We start from the raw sequence: 20,853 nt of genomic DNA, 5'->3' as shown, positions 1-20,853 counted from the left end.
CTCTGTGCTCATCTTGCGGTTTCATTGCCAGGGCCCTGGAATCAGTCCTGGTTCCAGACACTGGAGGACGATAACTTAGAAACAGAGATCTGGGCGTTAAGTAGGCTCAGTTGCTACTGGAGTCCTCTAGCAGACCAGAGTTTGAAAATGTACATAGGTACATTAACCTATGCATGTATGCATGTCTGTATTTGTTTATATTTTATGTTTATCTATATATTTAAAAAGCCCTGAGGTGATACTGATATTTCCTGGTATTTCCTGATAATTCATGAGTTCATACTATTGATTCCAATTCCACTCCAATACCAGAGACTTCATTTCAGCCTTTCTCCTTTTCTTCTTTGTAATTTCTGTCTTCTGTTTACTTGTAAATTGCTTTTAGCTGTTAATCATAAATGCTGCAGTAATTTTTCCTGATTTGTCTTGCATCATTTTTCTAAATAACTTTTATATTGATTATAAAAGTAATATATATTTATCTTAAATAATTGGGAAAAGAGTAAATAATCACTCATAGATAAACACTGTGTATATTTTCTCCTCATGTAGTTTTGTGTCTGTACATCTATTTTTTTTCTTTAAACAAAATTGAGATCATGTATATATGATTTTATTTCTCTTTAAATGGGTAAAAATTATGAACTGTATTATATTTACGTGACTAAAAATTCAAAAATACACAGTGAAAATATAAATACACACTCTCCTTAGAACAACCAGCATCATTAGTTTTTTGTGTCTCTTAGCAGAGTTTCTTCATGCATATTTGAACAAACCTTTTGCATGGGAAGATAGCGTTCTACATTTCTCTCTCCACTGTTTGTCCATCTCCACTGCTCCCACTGCCGGTCCCGCCCACCGTTTTCTTTCTCTCCTGGATTCCTGTGATAGCTGCTGACTGGCCTCTTCACTCTTGCTGTATTACATTGCATCCTCACATAGTAGACAGAGCAACCCTTTAAAGAGAACATTTGAATCCAGTCATATCGCTCTCTTGTCTAAAATCCCCCTGTGCTTCCTGTTACTCTTTTAATAACTTACATTCCTTACCTGAACCAACCATGACCCTACATTTTCTGGACCGTGTCTTCATCTTTGACCTCATATCCCACCAGTAACTCTTTGTTCATTAAGCTCCAGTGATGTTTGTTGTCTTTCTGTTTCTTGACTAGTCTAAACCTGTTTCCATCTCAGAATCTTTTCTTACTTGGTTTCCTCTTCCTAGAGTACTCTTAACCTCAAAACTTTTTCATCGCTAACTCCTCATTTATTAGGTCTCAGCTCAAATAATCATTTTCCATTCTTCACACTAACACAATGCCTTGTTTTATTTTTGTCACAACAGTTAGAACTTTTTGAAATTGTTTATTTTTCCTCTAGAATATAAGCTCCATGAAAGCAGGGATCTTGTTTGACATGGTATTATGGTATCCCTAGCTCCTAGAACAGTGCCTGGCACTAAATAAATCTTTGAATGAATAAATATCTTCCAGCTTCTTTTTTTGATCATCTCAATATATAATTATCTTTATTTAATATTATTACCTTATTGTTATGGGTTAATTGCTTATTAAAATTATTAAAATTACAGTCACTTTTCTTTTAACATTAGGAAAAATATTACAAGGCCATTTGAGGATCAGACATCATTGGTAAGTACAAGAATCTCTGATTTAAGAGGGCATACAAGTGATTATTCAGCCTAATTCATTTAATTTAATAGTAGTCCTAACTTATGATTTTGAATTAGAAATCATCCTGTGTTACAAAATTTTGATGCAGCATACAGGGGACATAAAACTTTTTTATTTCCAAAAATACTACTATAGATCTTATGCTTCACTATGGATAGTATGTGTTCATTACCTGCGTGTATATTGATAGAATTTTAAAGAGTTAATTATACTTTTAAGTGTATAATTGTATAATGGATTGTCCAAAGGAAGTTTGTTATGGATCTGTTTTTATAATGCAAATTTGATTTTTAAAAATTTTGCTTTTCTTTTTTCGAATATTTTTAAAACAGGGAACACTGCCTGACTTATTGCTAAACATGAGAACATGATTATGTTCTCTTGACAAGAATACCATTGCTTGTCTTATTTGTTTGTTTGCTGCATGGCATGTGGAATCTTTGTTTCCTCCAACCAGGGGCTGAACCCACTGTGCACCCCCTGTTTTGGAAGTTTGGAGTCTTAACCCCTGAACTGCCAGGGAAGTCCTGTAGTTTGTTCTTTTACTTAGTGAATTTAATAAGAAAAGTTTTTGAATAGAATCTGAATAATTACTTAAAAAACTGAAATTGAGCGTCTTATCCTAACGTGGCATCTAGCTGCAGTGAAAATTATAATAAGAAAAATATTGTCAAAATAAACGTCATTTTTTAATTAAGTTGCTTTTATCACAGTCTTGAATTTTTCACAGGCATTTGTTGAAGAGATCGTGAAAGTAAAAATGTATATAGAGTCTAGCCCAGAATTCTCTCTCTTCCATACATGACTTATCCAGGGCTGGTTTTATTTTGTCATACCATGGTGCTTTTAGTTGAGTGACCACTGTGTAGAAGTATTATGTTGTAGAATCTTTAGCATTTTGTATTTTCTTTTAATCTAGTGTTGATAACGACAGTTTTTCTTATACTTGACATTGTGGCTTTTCCCCTTTGATCTTCTTCCAGAAACAGGAGATATTTCATTGGCTGTAATAAATTTCATACTGCTAGAGCTCCGAATGGTTGTGGAAACAGCAGTCCTGTTAGAAATTGGGTTGATTAACTCCTGACTGGGCATCCCCCAGTAGCACACTTCTTATACTGCCGTCTTGGAATTGTGCACAGGAGCTGGGGAATATACTTCCTGTGGGCTGAATCCCTGTTTCTTTGAGGCTCACGAGCTAAGATGGTTTTTACAATTTTAAAGCTTTTTTTAAAAAAAGTATATAGAGAGTCTAAAACGTTTATTATCTGGCCTTTTGGAGATAATTTGACTTCTCTTGCTCTAGAATTTTATTTATTTATTTTTTAGAATGCAAATTTTTATTTAAAAAAATATTTGCAGTCCTCCTTTATTACATAACTGAGATACTTATTTTATACATTTAAATTATCTTGAGATTTGATAGCAGTATTTAGCTACAGTGTAGCCCACAAATGAAAATATACAAAATAGTTTTAGGAACACATGTACACCTGTGGGTATACTTATATATCATACAAAGATAAACATTTATTGTAAAATAAAGACTTTGAAAATGAAACCAGTTCATATAATTTCACCAAGATATGACAAGAGATCTTTATGCAAAAAAATAAAAATTGAAACAGAAATAACACTTTCAACTTAGTTTTCTAATGCCTTAAAAATCATATTAATTCTACAAATTGCTATTTTGGAGGACATAACTATAACTGTTACCGTCTCATTTTTTGTCATGCTTAGAATAAAACATAAAAAAGTACTCTGAACATAATAAATGGAATTCTTACATTTTAAACCATTTTACTATAAAGGATAGCAATTCAGATCATGTTTTACATTTCTACTTAAGTTTATATTGCACTAAAATTATTTTATGTGGAAGAACTAGTTGATGTGTCATAACATAATACCTTGGAAACATTCTTCAACATTCACATCTATATTAATGGATATTTCACAGTCCACTTAAATAAATTTTCTAACATACACCAAATCATCTAACAAAAACAAATCTATAATGCTAATTTGTTTTGAGAGCAAAGATATTCAATATTTATTACTGCTCTTGGGAAACACAGTGAAATTTAAAAACATACTTAAATCACTCAGAAACTGGTAATAACATTTAAGCAAGACCTGAAAATTTGTGACTTACTGATGAATGCCTACATGGCTACTTTTTTAATACAGTATTTATCAAAAATGAAAAGAAAAAGTGTTTGTCCTTTTATCCAGTGGAGCAGAATGATGAGAAGAGACATATTATAAATAATACTTCAATGCTGGCTTCTAACCTGTGTTTCATATAACTTAAAATTTCAGTTCTCATCATTCTGCTGTAATATAACCAAGCATGTTTATTATAATAACAAAAACCAATGTTACAGCCTTTGAAAATCATGATTAAAATTAAAATCTTGGAATAGCATAATAAAACTAACGGCAACCTCTTAAATTCAAGTTAGTTCTACTTTCAAATAACACTTTAAAATGGTTTCCAGTAACCTTACTGATTAACCAGCATCAGCTTAGGAATTTTTTTTTGCAATGTTCTAAAATATAACTACTGGCATCAAAAAGTATAGTAAGCACTTTTGATTTGTGATGAATAGAAAAATCAAGTACTAAAATACCAGTGGTTCCTGTGACAGGGTAAATATCCCCCTTCAAGTAATGTTCTCCCCCAAATTAAATTAACATTTTATTTTTCCCTCTGAGAGGTTATTAAGGAAAAGAAATCATGATTTTCTTTAATTGAGGTGAAAAAACTGCTTCATAAGTTCATATGTTGTAAAAGCCACTGCCTGAGAAGGAACACAGCAAATGTAATTAAGAGATAAACTACGATATAATCGTTTTCGAATTCCATGGTGTCCATAGACATACTTCATAGTCTCCCGCATGGTAAGGCACTTTTCAAATTCTGGAAGAACAGTTCCTAACTGCATTCGCCGACGTGTTACATCAAATGGGTAGCTGCATATGGAGCCATTCCTAATATAGTAGGCATCAAGCCTCTGTAAAATCCAAGGAAACCACCTTCCTTTGCATAAATTGTTTTGAATGCATGAATAATTCCTGTATAAGTGTGTTCCCCTTTCACCTGGAATGCTAGGCGTACTCGAACCATGTCAAGAGGGTAAGTACAGATAACTGCTGTCATACCTGCCATGGATCCAGCCATTAATCTGTGCACATGACCAGAAACTCCCAGTTTTGTAGTAATTAGCCAAATGTCTATAATGGTGGTTGTGAGCTTGTAACAAAACCTTTACTCGATCCAAGGGAGCAACTGTTGTTTTGGCACAGCATCCGGCAATACCTCCAGCCAGGAAGGAGCGCAGCCAGTAGAAGTCTCGGCGGGCGGCGGGCCCTCAGGTTCCTGCCGCCTGCGGCATCGCGGGAGGTGGCTCGGCGGCTGCCAGGGCCGCCGCCGCCGCCGCCGCCGCTGCCATCAGGACCAGGGACGCGTCTGGAGCTTTGGTGGTCAGTTTACAACACAAGAGCCCTAGCCATGGACGGAGCAGGCAGTGACAGGGCACCGATCGCCGCGCGGGCGGGGCGGAATTGCTCTAGAATTTTAATAAAAAGTGGACTTTATGGAGAAGGATGACAGATAAGTACTATATATAGGCCTCCGTGGTGACTCAAGACAGTCAAGAATCTGCTTGCAATGCGGAAGACCTGGATTGGGAAGATCCCCTGGAGGAGGGCATGGCAACCTGGAGAATCCCAATGGACAGAGGAGCCTGGGGGGCTACAGTCCATGGAATCTCAAAGAATCGGACACAACTGAGCGACTTAGCACACACACCACATATATACATATATGTGAAAGGCAGTTTATGGAAACCTTTGGGATGTTAACATGAGAATATAAAAACAAAATTTTTTTAAGAAAGGATTTTCACCAATTTGGACATTTAAAAAGTGTTTTTTGAACACCTGTTTGGTGCCAGACCCAGTGTAAATTGCTTTCACATATGACATCTCATGTGGTTCTTGCAGATTTTTGCAGGTGTTACTGTCTTTGATTTACACCTTAAAACTGATACTCAGAAAGGTTGACCAATCCCGAGTAAATGGCAAAGCCTGAATTCTTAGACTTTCTGACTCTATCCTCTACATAGGGAGTAGAAAGACAAGTAGGTAGTTGTTTGTCCCATTTACTTCTTTCAACACTGGAGTGAATGCAAAACTAGGGGTCCACACCTCAGGTCTTGGACTCAGTAAAGAAGTTGAGGATGATGGTTGCTTCACATGTTCTTTAATTATTTGCCATTAATTTAGGAAGCTTGGACTTCTGTGATGATCCAGTGGCTAAGAATCTACCTTCAGATGCAGGGGATGTGGGTTCCATTCCTGGTCAGAGAACTAAGGTCCCATGTGCTGTGGTGCAACTAAGTCCATGTGCCACAACAAGGACCTAATGAAGCCAAAAATAAATGAATAAATAAATTTTTACTGTACTGGAACTAAACTGGAACATATTCAGTCTAATTTTTGTGCTGATATTGGGACTCTCTGTAAACTGAATCAAAGTATCAATATGTGGGATGTAAAGTATAGGTACTAATGTAGAAGAAACTGTCTAGGATACCCCATAACTATATTTCCACTTCTCTCAAATCTGTAATGGAAGTCAATACTTTTTCGAGCCAAATGGAGGAAAATCTCTTACTGGTAGGAACATCATAGATCTGTCAGTTAGTCCTTGCTTGGTACAAAGTGGAACTAGTCACAGCTGGAATGGTGCGGAGATTCTAGGGCAAGATTCCTGCATGGATGAAGTTTGCAGTGAAAAGTAGTTAAATGCCTTGTAAACTCATGAGTACATTTATAGATATCCAAAAACACCATATTGATTAATTCACGTAAGTCTGTAGTATATTCATGTGTGTCTGTAATGGAATACTTCATATGCTATTCCAAAATAACCACATAACTGAAAATAAATGGCCTTTTAAAATTTATTAACCTAGTAGTTTTCATTTATATTTAGTCTTTAACTTACATATTTTCCCTAAGTACCTCAAATTTTAAAAAGTTTAAATAAAAAGCTGCAAATAAAGACCTTTTCCTTTGTTTATTCCTGTCTAGTTTATTATGTCTTTTTAAATTTCTGCTGAAAAGACTCATGGACATTTTGCTTTTAATTTAGAGATACAATTTTTTTTTTCTTTTTAATTGAAGTATAGTTGATTTACAATGTTGAGTTAGTTTCTCGTATACCTCAAAGTGATTCATTTATACATATATATGTTCTTCTTCATATTCTTTTTCATTATGGTTTATTACAGGATATCAAATATAGTTCCCTGTGCCGTATAGTAGGACTTTGTTGTTTATGTATGATAGTTTGAATCTGCTAATCCAAACTCCTAAATTATCCTTTCCCCACCCTCTTTCCCTTTTGGTGACTGTAAATTTGTTTTCTGTGTGTGTGTCTGTCTTGTAAATAAGTTCATTTGTGTCATATTTTAGGCTATACATACAAGTTATATGCTGTTGTCTCTGCCTTCAGTTATTATGGTCACCTCTAGGTTCATCAGTATTGCTGCAAATGACATTATTTCATTCTTTATTGCTGAGTAGTATTGCACTGTGTGTGTGTGTGCGCGTGCGCACTCTCGCCACATCTTTATCCATTCATCTGTTGATGGACATTTAGGTTGCTCCCATGTCTTGGTTGTTGTAAATAGTGCTGCTATGAATTTTGGGGTGCATGCATCTTTTTGAATTAGAGTTTTCTCCAAGATATGTGCCCAGCAGTGGGATTGCTGGATTATGTGGTAGCTCAGTTTTCAGTTATTGCTGGTGGTTTTTTAAATTAGTTTATTGTTGACTGTGCTAGGTCTTTGTGGCTGCACAAGCTTTCTCTAGTTGTGGTGAGCAGGGGCTGCTCTGGTTGCAGTGCTCGGGCTTCTGTTTGCAGTGGCTTCTTTTGTGGAGCACAGACTTCAGGCATGTGGGCTTAGTAGTTGCAGTTCCCAGGCTCTAGAGCACAGGCTCAGTACTGGGGGTACACGGGCTAAGTTGGTCTGTGACATGTGGGATCTTCCCAGACCAGGGATTGAACTCTGTCTCCTACATTGGCAGGTGGATTCCTTACCACTGAGCCATCAGGGAAGCCCTTGTTTTTAGTTTTTCAAGGAGTCTTCATACTATTTTGCATAGTAGCTTCACCCAACTTATATTCCCAATGGTGTAGGAGGGTTCCTTTTTCTCTACACTCTCTCCAGCATTTTTTATTCATAGACTTTTTTATTTTTGCAGGTCACATCGTGTGGCATGTGGAATCTTAGTTCCCCAGCCAGGGATGGAGCCCATGCCCCCTGCAGTGGAGGCGCAGTCTAAACCACCAGACTGCCAGGGAGGTCCCCTGGACTTTTTTATAATAGTCATTTTGCCTGGTGGCTCAGTTGGTAAAGAATCTGCCTACAATGCAGGAGACTCAAGTTCAATCCCTGAGTTGGGAAGATCCCCTGGAGAAGGAAATGGCCACCCACTCCAGGATTCTTGCCTGGAGAATTTCATGAACAGAGGAGCCTGGTGGGCTGTAGTCCATGGGGTTGCAAGAGTCTGACATGACTTAGCAACTAAACCAACACCACCACCATTCTGACTTGTGTGAGGTGGTACCTCACTGTAGTTTTGATTTGCATTTCTTTAATAATTAGCTATGTTGAGCATCTTTTCATGTGCTTATTGGCCATCTGTATGTCTTCTTTGGAGAAATGAATATTTAGGTCTTGGGTCCATTGTTTGGGTTGGTTTTTTGTTTTTATTGAGTAGTATGAACTATTTGTATATTTTGGAAATTAAGCCCTCATTTGCCTCATTGTTTGCAGATATTTTCTCCCATTCCGTTGTCTTTTTTCATTTTGTTTATGGTTTCCTTTGTTGTGCAGAAGCTTGTAAGTTTGATTAGATCTTATTAATTTTTGCTTTTATTTGAGTCTTTAAGCCATTTTGAGTTTATTTTTATGTGTGGTGTGAGGTGTGTTCTAACTTCACTGATTTACATCAGCTGTCTGGCTTTCCCAGCACCACTTGTCTTGTCTCCCTTGTATATTTTTGCCTTCTTTATTGAAGATTATTGACCATGGGTGTGTGGCTTTATTTCTGGGCTCTGTCTTCTGTTCCACTGATGCGTAGTCTGCTTTTGTGCCAATACCATGCTGTTTTGATTACTGTAGCTTTGTAGTACTGTCTGGAATGTTGGGAGGGTTATGCCTCCTGCTTTATTTATTCTTTTTCTTCAGGATTGCTTTGGCAGTTCTGGATCTTTAGGTCCCATATAGGGACCTAAATTTTATATATAGGTCCCATGTAAATTTTAGGATTATTTGTTTTGGTTCTGTGAAAAATATCGTGGATAATTTGATAGGGATCACATTAAATCTGTAGATTGCTTTGGATAGTATGGCCATTTTAACCATATTAATTCCTCCAATCCAGAGTGTGGGGTGTCTTTTCATTTCTTTAAATCATCTTCAGTTTCCCTTGTCACTGTCTTAATGGTTCTCAGCGTTTAAGTCTTTCACTTGCTAGGGCAGGTTTTTTCCTAGGTGGTGTTTTTTTTTTTTTGTTTTTTTTTTTTTGATGTGATTTAAAAAGGGATTTTTTTTTTTTTTCTTTTACTTTCCCTTTCTGGTATTTCCTTGTTAGTATAAAGAAATGCAGCATACTTCTGTATGTTAATCTTGTATCCTGCTACTTTGCTGAATTCATCAATCAGTTCTAATAGTTTTTGTGTGGAATGTAGGATTTTCTGTATTTAGTATCATGTCTTCCGCATATAATGACAGTTTTACCTCTTCCCTTCCAGTCTGAGTACCTTTTATTTCAGAGAAGTACAATTCTTAAAGTTCTTATATTTATGCATTGATTTAATGGAATTTCTTTGGTTTTACAGGAATTTTTTTCAAAGAAGTCAGATTGTTCTTTATTCATGTTTGGCTCCCATAATAAGAAGCGGCCAAATAATCTAGTAATAGGTAAATATCATTTACTTTCTAATACTTTTATTTTATAGTCAGTTTTGTGGCTCAGATTGATGGTATTCAGGAGTAACCAGTAAACACTAAGCTAGTTTTTTATTTATCTACCAGTCTGCAGGTAAAGGATGGGCATGTTAATATCACCTTCGATCAAGTTGTAGAGGTTTTTTGACTATAAAACATATATCCTAAAATCAATATTAGAGTTAGGAAAAAAAAGTATCATACTTTCTCACATAAAGTGATCCCTTCCTAATAAATACCTGTGCCGTAAACATATTTGAAAATAAGCCGTTGCTCTGTATTGAGACTTGGGTTGACACAGTCACTGACTCAGTGGCAAGTTCATTACCCTCCATGGACTTTCATTTGCTCTTCTGTAAAATAAGGAAGTTTGGCTAAGTGATCTTTTAAGATCCTTTCCAGGACCAAGGTTGTAACAGTTCATTCTAGGTCGAGTTGAAAATTTAAGAAAGAAGGAACATGTCTGGGAGATAAAAGGACCAAAAAAAAGAAGCAGATAAGTAGGTGAATATAAGGCGGCTCTTTTGGAAAAATAAATGATTAAAAGAGAATTTATTTTTTTTCTAGGTCGTATGTATGACTACCATGTGCTAGATATGATTGAATTAGGTATTGAGAAGTTTGTCTCCCTTAAAGATATTAAGGTAAGATAATTGATTTTTAAAAAATAAGCATTTTATGTTGCTCTTGGGCAATAGTGACATCTTGTGGTGAAAAGGATACAGTTTTGTAGCTTAAATGAGAAAGAACTTGGTTTTTATTCTAGTGTGCTCTAAAAAGTACAATTTCATTTTATCTTTAAAAAGAGAAAGATGTTTATAGTGTATAACACATATGTAGGCAGTTAGAATTCAGAGTTGTTACTAACTCTCCTTTAGGCCCATAGTAGAAGTACTATCCTCTCCCTCTGCACCTATTTTGGGGAACCTCAGAAATTTCAGTTTTCAAAGTGAGCCCTGTTCTAAACATGGGAAGCTCTAGGTGATCCTAGAGTATTTTGGCTGCTAGCCGTCAAATTGCTAGCTCACTCCTCCCTTGAGGACTGGCACCTTTGTGTCTCCTTTGTTTGGGATTATGAAATAGAAAGTAGTAAATAGTTTTAGAAAGGCAAGAAAACTGTCTCAATGCAGCTCCTGGATCCAAATTGGGTTTCTGCTCCCTCTGACCTCTGCTCCTGGCTTAATCTAGTCCAACAAACACAACATTTCACTTATGACCTTTTAGCTGCCCTCTGCGGCCAAAATTATTTTCCCTGTTGTATAGATTTGGTGACAGAGACCCAGAGGAATTCTGTTGATGACCTAGGGTCATACATAAAGCAAATTGTACAACTTGGATTAGGACTCAAGGACTTTGGTTCTATACTTGATCTTAGCCAAAAGGCCGGGGAGCATTAGGACTCAAGAATTTTGAAAGAAAGGATACCAAAGTCTTTAATGGAAGGTTATGTAATTGTTCTCAGTTTATGGATCTTTGAGGATCTTGGTATAGTTGAAAGAATTATAGCAAATACATAATCACTCCTTTTCCCAGCCTCCCCTAAGAAAAGGACATGCTGTCTAGATTTCCTGTAGATTTGAAAAAGAGCTTTTATCAGATCCCCACTTAATCAGCTACATGAGCCTCCGCAGGTACAGGGTAGAACAGTGAGATTGGGCTTAGAGACAGAACACTTGGGTTTGAAGCCTTTGTTGGTCACTTAGGTGACATTTGTGACCTGACAAGTCAGTTATTTCCCTGACCCACAATTGGCAGTCAAGTGTTACATAGGTGTAACAATGTCAGTTGAGATAATATATGTGAAAATGTTTATCAGTGAAAATAATATGTTGAAAAGTATTCTGAAAAATATGTAAACTGTGATGCTTTACTGTAGATGCCATCATTTTATTACAGTGTATTACAGGTTCTCTTTGGGGCTGTGCATGAATCTCTGGAGATGAGCAGTGCCACGGCTGCTGGCATGGTCACCAGTTAGTGGATGTGAGCGCTGGCTGATGCCTACATGCCAGCCCCTCTGCTCTTTATACTTCCCTTCCAGAGCAAAGAAATACCCTCTCACTGTTGTAGCTTCTAAACTGGACCACAACATCATTACTGTTTGGCAGGCTTGTTCTTAACAAGAACCATTTAAATTGAGTACTAAATTTTCACTCATGGAACATATCCATAACTATAAAATTCATTAACTGATGAGAATGTGCTTACATTGGCAATCCCTACATAGGCTATTAGCCAGTCCCCTTCACTATGACCTGTTATTTGGTTATCATACAAGCTTATACTTTTAGTTTGTTTTGAAGTTGCATGTCTTGTTGCACTTTCTCTCCAGATTTATTTCCTCTTTATTTCCACCTCCTCATTTTAAAGACATCTTTACCAGGCATTTCTTTTCTGACTTGCCCACTTTTATTGCCAAGCTTTATCCTTTTGTTAACACTTAAGCAACAAGTGATTAGACACTACCAGGAAATAGAGTGATTATTCTAGAAACTTGTTTTCTAAGATGATCAAAATTCTAGGGATGGTTATTCTGCATAGAATAGTGTAAGGAATGAGATGATTTAAAATTTAAGGTTAGTTAGGCACAGATGAACACGGAAGAGTCAGTGGGTCTGGAAGGTCTATTCAGGCCCTCAGTCAGACTTAGCCCATCTCCTAAGTAGACAGTTAAGGTTCAGGTTGAAAGCAGAAAATGTCAACAAGAGTGGTCATGGTGAACAGGGAAGCAACAAATGACCTCTGGTCCAACGGCAGAGGATGTTTGTTTGTTTGTTTGTTGTCTTATCATCTCCTCATCCCCCAATTTGGAAAATCCTTGGTTAGTGTCACAGTAGACATATTAGAATCAATGGAAAGCTCAGACCAACAATCACTCTTCTTCCCTAAATTAATCCTTTAGTTAAAAAGAAATTTTTCTCTTTGATTTTTTTTTCCCCCACTTTGGTAAAACAAAAATTCACAATTCCTTTTGGTGTTGAAAATCTCGAATTAGAGAGTTCCCTGGAGGTCCAATTAGGACTCTGAGCTTTCACTACCGAGGGCCTAGAGTTCAATCCCAGGTTTGGGAACTAAGATCCCACAAACCATGCAGTGCAACCAAAAAAAAAGAAAAGCCAGAATTAGACAAAATACTTTTTGTAGTAAGAGCTTTCATTCTGTTGAGTGAGGACTGCCCATATTTTCTGTAGCTTGTATAACATATTGCTTCCCATGTGAATGTTTAGCTGGTAGCTTATTTAGTTTTCATTTTAAAATACTACAAATGACATAGTAGTAAAAGCACATTGTTACAAATAATTCAAAGAAATTAAATTTATTTCAGCTCTGAAATGTTGCCCGTTAGACAGATGTGTTTGTTTTGCAGCTTAGCTTTTTATTTTATTCTTTGCATAGAAAGTAGCTTACCTCATTCTTTAATCACTTATTAACTTGATACTAAGAGTGCAGAATGAAAAAATTGTTTTTTAGTTTAAAAAAATCTGTAAATGAAAGAATCCCCACTCTAGTTTTAAGTCTAAAATCAGTATTCATAGGGACTTCCTGGCATTCCGATAGTTAAAACCGTGCTTCCACTGCAGGGGTCACAGGTTCAATTCCTGATTGGGGAACTAAGATCCCGCATGCCTTGCAATGGGGCCAAGAAAGATAAGTAAAATCATTATTCATAGATATAGTTTTAGGACAGCTAAGAAAATACGAAAATGGGTCGCTATAAATATTGACTACTTGAAAATCAGCATATAAACAGTTTAGACTTGATAATTATATAATCACATTTTTTTATTTCCTAGAATAGTAAATGTCCTGAGGGAACAAAACCCATGTTAATATTTGCAGGTGATGATTTTGATGTAACAGAAGACTACAGAAGACTAAAAAGTCTTTTTATTGGTAAGTATTTTAATTCTTATCTGCAGGATACCTCAAGTAGGCATTCTAAGAGTTGTCATTGGTGGTGGCAGTTTGCAGCTTCACTGTGGATAAGCAGCTTTTTTCTTTTGATCTCTCTTTTTCCTTTTAATTATTTTGTTTTCCCTACTAGACACAGAGAGTTAAAGGGATATTATACTATATAGTTTACTATTTCTTTCTGATGGTGTAGTAACTTTGGTACCAACCTATTTATACTGCATTTTACACCTTACAGCACCCATATGCTGTCATTATTGGCATTATAAAATTTATAAAATTGAAAAGTTCTATTTTAAAAAGTATTATACATCATCTACTCCCAATTCAAAAACCTCTATTAGTTTTTCTTAGTCTGATATACAAGACTTTTCACACTATAACCCCATATAATTTGCTTTTTTGATCTCCACCAATTTCCTTCCTCCCTTTTCCATTTAAAAACAAAAACAAAACCTCCTAAGGTGGTTTTATAGATGACTGATTCTTAGTGAACAACACTCATTCCTAATGTTTTATCTAATGACAACATCCCTGTCTGTGTGTCCACAGGTCACTTTCTTAAATTCCAGTATACAGTGTAGTTATTGCCTGAGATTGCTGTTAGATATATCAGTTTTAAACCACTTTTTCTCTTCTTTGTTGAAAAGCTGGCATTATTGTTCACTATGATTTCTTAAAGGTTACTAGTAGTTAATACTCTGTGACCACATCTCCACAGCTGTTTTTAACTCTGGAAAGTAGTTTAGTTTATCCCTAGAGGTATTAACTCTTCTGATACTCAGTGGAATTTTCTTAAGTTTAAATAATGTGTTCCATTTGAGCTTTTCTTGCACTGTTGTTACAAGCTATGCCTTAACTTTTCTGGTTGCCCTTCTTTTGGGTTTTTACATACTTTGCCCTAGATCACTTTGAAAAGTTGCTTGGATATATTTTATAAATAAATTAAACATATGCTCTTTACAAATCTGAGCCAACTGAAGAAGGTTTGTGGGCGGACACATCGCTTTCATGTTACCTTATTGGAATTATTTATGGTCCTGTTGGGAATATAATTTTCAGGGCTTCTCATTTCTCTTATTAATAATGGCTGTTTTTGAAAAACTAAGTATTTCTCTTACCTCCTTAACCCTTACTAAAGCTCTTGAGTTTGGTAACATTTCAGTTTACAGATGGGAAGATGGAGGCTAACAGAGGTTAAGTGTTATTAGGTAGGTGAGGCAGAATCAAAACCCAAAGCTTGTGCTTTCTACTTCTGCTCTTCATACTGCCCATGGTAAATAATTCCTTTGCAGAGTCTTTACTTTAGGTTCTTACCTCTGTTTTCCATGGATTTCAAAAAAAACCAACGATACATGGAAGACAAGGACCAATATTTCTTTGAATATTACATATTTGAGAACATCAGGGGAGGTTTTTTTAGCCAAGATTTCTAGTACTTGTACTACATTGGCCCAGATTTCCAGCTTTTCTCTCCTTGTTCTTAGGTTTAATTACTATTAATGAGGGAAGTACTTATAATTTGTTAGAAACAGTTCTGTTGCTTTTGTTTAAATGTTTATCTTACTATTTTGTGCTTCCACTAGATGGCAGGAATAACCACATAATGCAGTGATGAGCAGTAGGGAGTTAAAAACCACAAAGGCATAGGGAAAGAAGAAATAACCGATAGAGGGATGGAGTAAGATTGTCTGGCACTTAGAGTTGAGTTGTTAATATAAATAGGAAGTAAGAAAGTTGCAGATTTGCAACTTGGTTGGTGTTGTGTGTTCAAATGAAAAATGTAGAGCAGTAGGTAAAGGGAATTTTATCAGGGGCTTTTGTCCTGTTAGGAAGATGTGTTTTTGTTTGTAATTGGCCAGAAAGAAAAGTTAACTTCAGTATTTTCACGCCAGGTATCTATTTTGCTCATTCTAAATTTTGCTTCTCTTTTGCTTCCTTAAGTAATATATAAGTGTGAGTGAGTGAAAGTTGCTCAGTCATGTCCGACTCTTTGTGTCTATCATAAATCTAAATTACATCAGTTACTTTTTTTCTTCTTTGCCTTTGTCTGTGTTAGTGGCCATATCTACATCTTTGGTTGTTGTTTTAATTATTTTAACCTTTCTCATTTCTTAATTTTTATTCCACTTTATTGTATATATAATAATGAAAATAACTACCATAGATTAGGTCAAGTAGTTTATTAAATGTAATCCTTTCTACAGCTTTTACAAAGGTAATTCTGAGTCTTCTCCGGCTGCCATAACAAAATATCATAGACCGACTGGGTGGCTTATAAACAATAGAAATTTATTTTCTCAAAGTTCTAAGAGTCCAGGTTTCTGCTGAGGATTCTCTTGATGGCTTTTTGCTATGTGCTCACAAGGCTTTTCCTTGGGGAGGAAGGGAAGGAGAGAGAAGAGGAAAGAGGGGTTGAAGTTTTCTAGTGTCTCCTTTTATCAAAACACTAATCCTATGGGATCAGACCCCATCCTTATGACATATCTCATTTCACCTGAATTATTAGATAGAGGCCTCATTTCCAAATGTAACCACACTAGAAATTAAGCAAACACTCGGTTCATTATGGTGATATTATTCCCATGTTGTGGATGAAGAAATTGAGACCAGTTTACTTTTGTCCAGAGTGAAGAGGTAGTAAGTGGCAGAATCAGGATCTGATCTGATCTCTGACTGTAAATCTGGTATATCTCAACAGTAGCGTGGTCAGCCTACTGTGCCCTTTTCCAGGGTTTTTACTCATGGACACAGTCACGCTTAAGGCGTTACTTTTGCTTAGAATTGACCCATTGAAAAAATTTTCGAACTGGGGCTTTCCTTCTGACTTTAACCGATTTGTCTTCTACCCCCTTATTGGGGGTAGATGACAAATTGGTGGCTCAGACGGTAAAGAATTTGCCCACAATGCAGGAGACCTGGGTTTGATCCCTGGAGAAGGAAATGGCAACCCACTCCAGTATTCTTGACTGGGGAATCCCATGGACAAAGGAGCCTGGTGGGCTACTGTGCATGTGGTCGCAAAGAGTCGGACACGACTGAGCAAGTAACACCTTTCACTTTGGGAAACTCAGCAGGGGCCATGGGACTGGAAGAGGTCAGCTTTCATTCCACTCTCAAAGAAGGGCAATGCCAAAGAATATTCAAACTACCGTGCAGTTGTGCTCATTTCAATCCTAGCAAGGTTATGCTCAATCCTTCAATCTAGGTAGGCTTCAGCAGTACATGAACCGAGAACTTCCAGATGTACATGCTGGATTTAGAAAAGGCAAAGATCAAATTGCCAACATTTGTTGGACCATAGAGAAAGCAAGGGAATTCCAGAAGAACATCTACTTCTGCTTCATTGACTGTGTGAAAGCCTTTGACTGGGTGGATCACAACGCACTGTGGAAAATTCTTAAAAGAAATGGGACTACCAAACCACCTTACTGGTCTTGTGAGAAACCTGTATTCATGTCAAGAAGCAACAGTTAGAACCTGGCATGAAATAACTGTTTGCCTATTTGTATCTTTTGTGTTTCCACACACATTTAAAAATCGTTTGTTTCAGTTCTGTGCCATTGGTAATTTGATAGGAATCCAATTGCATTGGACTCTATAGGGTATTATGGTCATTTTAATGTTATTTTTCCAGCTCATGAACACAGTACATCTTTCCATGTGTTTGTGTCATCTTCAGTTTCTTTCATCCGTGTCTTACAGTTTTCCGAGTATAGATCTTTTACCTTCCTAAGTAGGTTTTCTCCTAGGTATTTTATTCTTTTTGACATGATTGTTAATGGGATTGTTTCCTTTATTTCTCTGCTAGTGTGCTATTAGTGTATAGAAATGCACAGATTTCTGTGTATTAATTTTGTATCCTACAACTTTACTGTATTCATTGATAAGCTCTAGTAGATTTTTGGTGGCATCTTTATGATTTTCTTTGTATAGTATCCTGTCATCTGCAAACAGTGATGTCTTTTAAAGAGCAGAAGTTTTAAATTTTTGTGAGATCTACTTTAGCCATTTTTTCCTTTAATGGTACGTTTATGCAGTGTTTTGTTTAAGAAACCTTTGCTTATCTCAAGGTTGCAAAGATTTTTTTCATATATATATATGTGCATATATATAATTTGTAATAATTTATATGTTATAAATTGTTGAAGCCATATATCTTACGTTTAGATTTATGATCCATTTTGAGTTAATTTTTGTGTATGGTGTGAGCTAAGGGTAGTATTCTTAAAACTTACTACCTCATTTCATTTTTTTTTTTCTTTCTTTCTTAAAATCTTATGGATAAACACATGCCTGTATGGTTTGCATTGCAAAAGCTGTTTCGGGGAGACTGGAATTTACATATCTTGTTCTCCAGAATGACTCTGACTTCAGTAATGCTGCCACAGCAGTTGAGCGGGGCTTTATTAACTTGGCCACTGAAAGAGCCGGGGTTTGGTAAAATTATGTGAAAGTTTGTCTTTATTATAATCAAATCTGAGATCAGAATTTGAAAAGTATATTTGGTTTATAAAAGTATCCCTGAGGAATATTTGTTTGGAGTAGTAAGGAAAGGTGGTATGTACATGTGTTGGCATGCTTATGTCTTTTATATACATTAGCAATGTGATTTTCTCTTAATTATCCATAAGGAGGAAAAGGCAAACTACAAAAGATGTATATGTCCATGTACATGGAGATTATTCCCATCTTATGAGCTAATGGGAAGACGGAAGGAAAGTGCTGGGTAGTGCGATTGGGACAGAATATGAGATATTTCCTACTCATGACATCATCTGTCTTGTGGTAGCTCTTCCTAAGTAATTAAGTTGGATGACTTTTCATGCATAACCTTGTCTCAGCTGAATGTTATTCGTGTTTCCATTTAGCCTCCTTCAGGTTCAGTCTTCTTATCTGTAGAATGAGGTGACCAAACTTCACTAATGTATTCTCCAAACTTTATTCATTCACGTGTCATCTTTATAACTTTAGCCATGTCCATGTAGTATCCATAGTGTTGTTCACTGGAGATTTTTCTTTAAATTGATTTCTCTTTTTAAAAAGAAATCGTATGTTCCTACTCTAAATGGAAAATGGTATATAATAACATATATAATGCATTGTAGGTTATATCTGTCTGTATATATAATTTAAAATTGTCTCATGTGCCACTTGGGTGTTACTACCACTCTGAGAAAACAGCCTACTCTCTTATCTTGGTGGTTCTTCTCTGTCTTGAACACTTTAGATTGCTTTTCTTTGCTTATATAGTTGAGATTCTTTGTTGACGTTTTCTTGTTGGCCTCCACCATATAACAAACACTAGTTCAATTTAATAGTCAAAGTTTGAACAGCCATTTTTATAGACCTTTGCTATATTAACGTACCTGTCTTAGTAGATTAAAATTTTATATCTTGTTTTACATTTTCTGAAAAATTAATTATCACAGTAAACATGATATACTCTTGTGGTGAGCATTGGTTTAGAGGGAGAACTTCAAAACTGAAAAATTATTAGGTTGGTACAAAATTGTGGTTTCAGCCCGTGAATTTTAAATCATTTTAAGTAGGCTCAAACACATCTTTATTAATCAAAATAAGAACCATTACAATCAATACATTTTTGCCATCAAAAAATAAGTTTGTTTATTCTTATAGCATAAAAATCTGTGCTTCAGGAGTCAGTGAACTCTTGGAAAGCATTTTTTGCATTGTTCTGGTTGTAGAAGCATTTTTCCTGCAAAAAGTTGTCAAGATGCTTGAAGAAGTAGTGCCGGAGCCTGCCGGCAAACGAACTGGTCGAGAACGCAATTACCAGAGTACCTGAGAAAAATAAGACTTAGACAGACTTAGAAAGACTTAGACAGACTTAGAAAAATGGGGTTGAGAGGGACAGAGTCAGCTTGCGTCTGACTCTGCCAACTTTATTGAAGAATACCACACCTATATATATGCTAACAGGAGTTGCTAATAGATCAAAGGTTTGCATATGTGCAGAGCTACAGGCACAGATGTTTTCAATTCCTCCAGTTAAGGACAGTAAAGCATCACCTTAGCACCCAACTGAAATCAATAGAACATTAACTAGATAGAAAACAGGCTTCAATCATGATGAGTTTATCAGCACCAGGAAAACAGGTGAAAGATCGCTACAGCAATTTCCTTGAGGGAGGTGAGAAAGGCCAACCTGTGCTTTAATAAATCAGGGGTGGCGGGACAGAGAGGGACCTCTTGATCTCTCTCAGAGCCAAGAAGGAGCCTGAGCAGTCAGGCTGGCTCCCCGCAAAGTAGTATTCGGTTGGCAAGAGGTCATGAATATGCTGGATGAGGCAAAACTTTGCAGCGCAGTTTGTGCAACTTTTGAAACATTGATTGGCGACATGTAGTTAGGCGTTGTCTGGAGAAGAATTGGGTCCTTTCTGTTGACCCGTGCCAGCTGCCGGCACTGCAGTTTTCAGTGTACCTCATTGATTTGCTGAGCATGCTTCTCAGATGTAATGGTTTCACCAGAACTCAGAAAGCTGTAGTGGAGCAGACTGGCAGCACCAAACAGTGACCATGACCTTTTTTGGTGCAAGTTTGGCTTTGGGAAATGCTTCAGAGTTTCTCGTCCAGCCATTGAGCTGGTCGTCACCAGTTGTCATGTAAAATCGACTTTTTGTTGCAGGTCACAATCCGATTGAGAAATGTTTCATTTGTTGCGTAGAGTAGGAGAAAATGACACTTCAAAATGACAATTTTTTTTATTTCCTGTCACTTCATGAGGCACACACTTATAGAGCTTTTTCACCTTTCCAATTTGCTCCAAATGCCAAATGACTGTAGAATGGTTGATGTTGAGTTTTTTGGCAACTTCTCGTGTAGTTGTAAGAGGATCGGCTTCAGTGATGCTCTCAACTGGTCGTTGTCAGCTTCTGATTGCCAGCCACTATGCTCCTCACCTTCAAGGTTATTGTCTCCTTTGCAAAATTTCTTGAACCACCACTACACTGTACATTGGTTAGCAGTTCCTGGGCCAAATACATTGTTGATGTTTTGAGTTGTCGCTGCTGCATTATGACCCATTTTGAACTCGAATAAGAAAATCCCTCAAATTTGCTTTTTGTCTAACATTATCTCCATAGTCTAGGATAAATATAAAATAAACAGCAATAATAAATCATAAGCAGAAAACCGTAAAGCAGGAAATTAACATTAAAATGATATATAGTATAAGCACATTTATTTAGAAT

The 20,853-nt window shown here is 36.4% G+C and overlaps 1 protein-coding gene and 1 pseudogene across 1 annotated transcript in view; one reads left to right on the top strand and one right to left on the bottom strand.

The window, feature by feature from the left end:
* RPF2 (ribosome production factor 2 homolog) overlaps window positions 1-20,853 on the top strand; it is a 33,386-nt gene that overhangs the window by 5,445 nt on the left and 7,088 nt on the right. The window contains exons 4-7 of the mRNA XM_020890378.2: window positions 1,616-1,655; window positions 9,619-9,700; window positions 10,295-10,371; window positions 13,522-13,621. Of these exons, the coding sequence (XP_020746037.1) occupies window positions 1,616-1,655; window positions 9,619-9,700; window positions 10,295-10,371; window positions 13,522-13,621 (299 nt within the window). The remainder of the gene's footprint in view (window positions 1-1,615; window positions 1,656-9,618; window positions 9,701-10,294; window positions 10,372-13,521; window positions 13,622-20,853) is intronic.
* Window positions 4,154-5,262, bottom strand: LOC110135387 (solute carrier family 25 member 16 pseudogene; annotated as a pseudogene).

Source organism: Odocoileus virginianus, chromosome 19 (genome assembly GCF_023699985.2).
Source record: "Odocoileus virginianus isolate 20LAN1187 ecotype Illinois chromosome 19, Ovbor_1.2, whole genome shotgun sequence".
NCBI lineage: Eukaryota > Metazoa > Chordata > Mammalia > Artiodactyla > Cervidae > Odocoileus > Odocoileus virginianus.
Note: the sequence above shows the minus strand (reverse complement) of the source record. Positions and strands in the feature narration are given on the sequence as shown.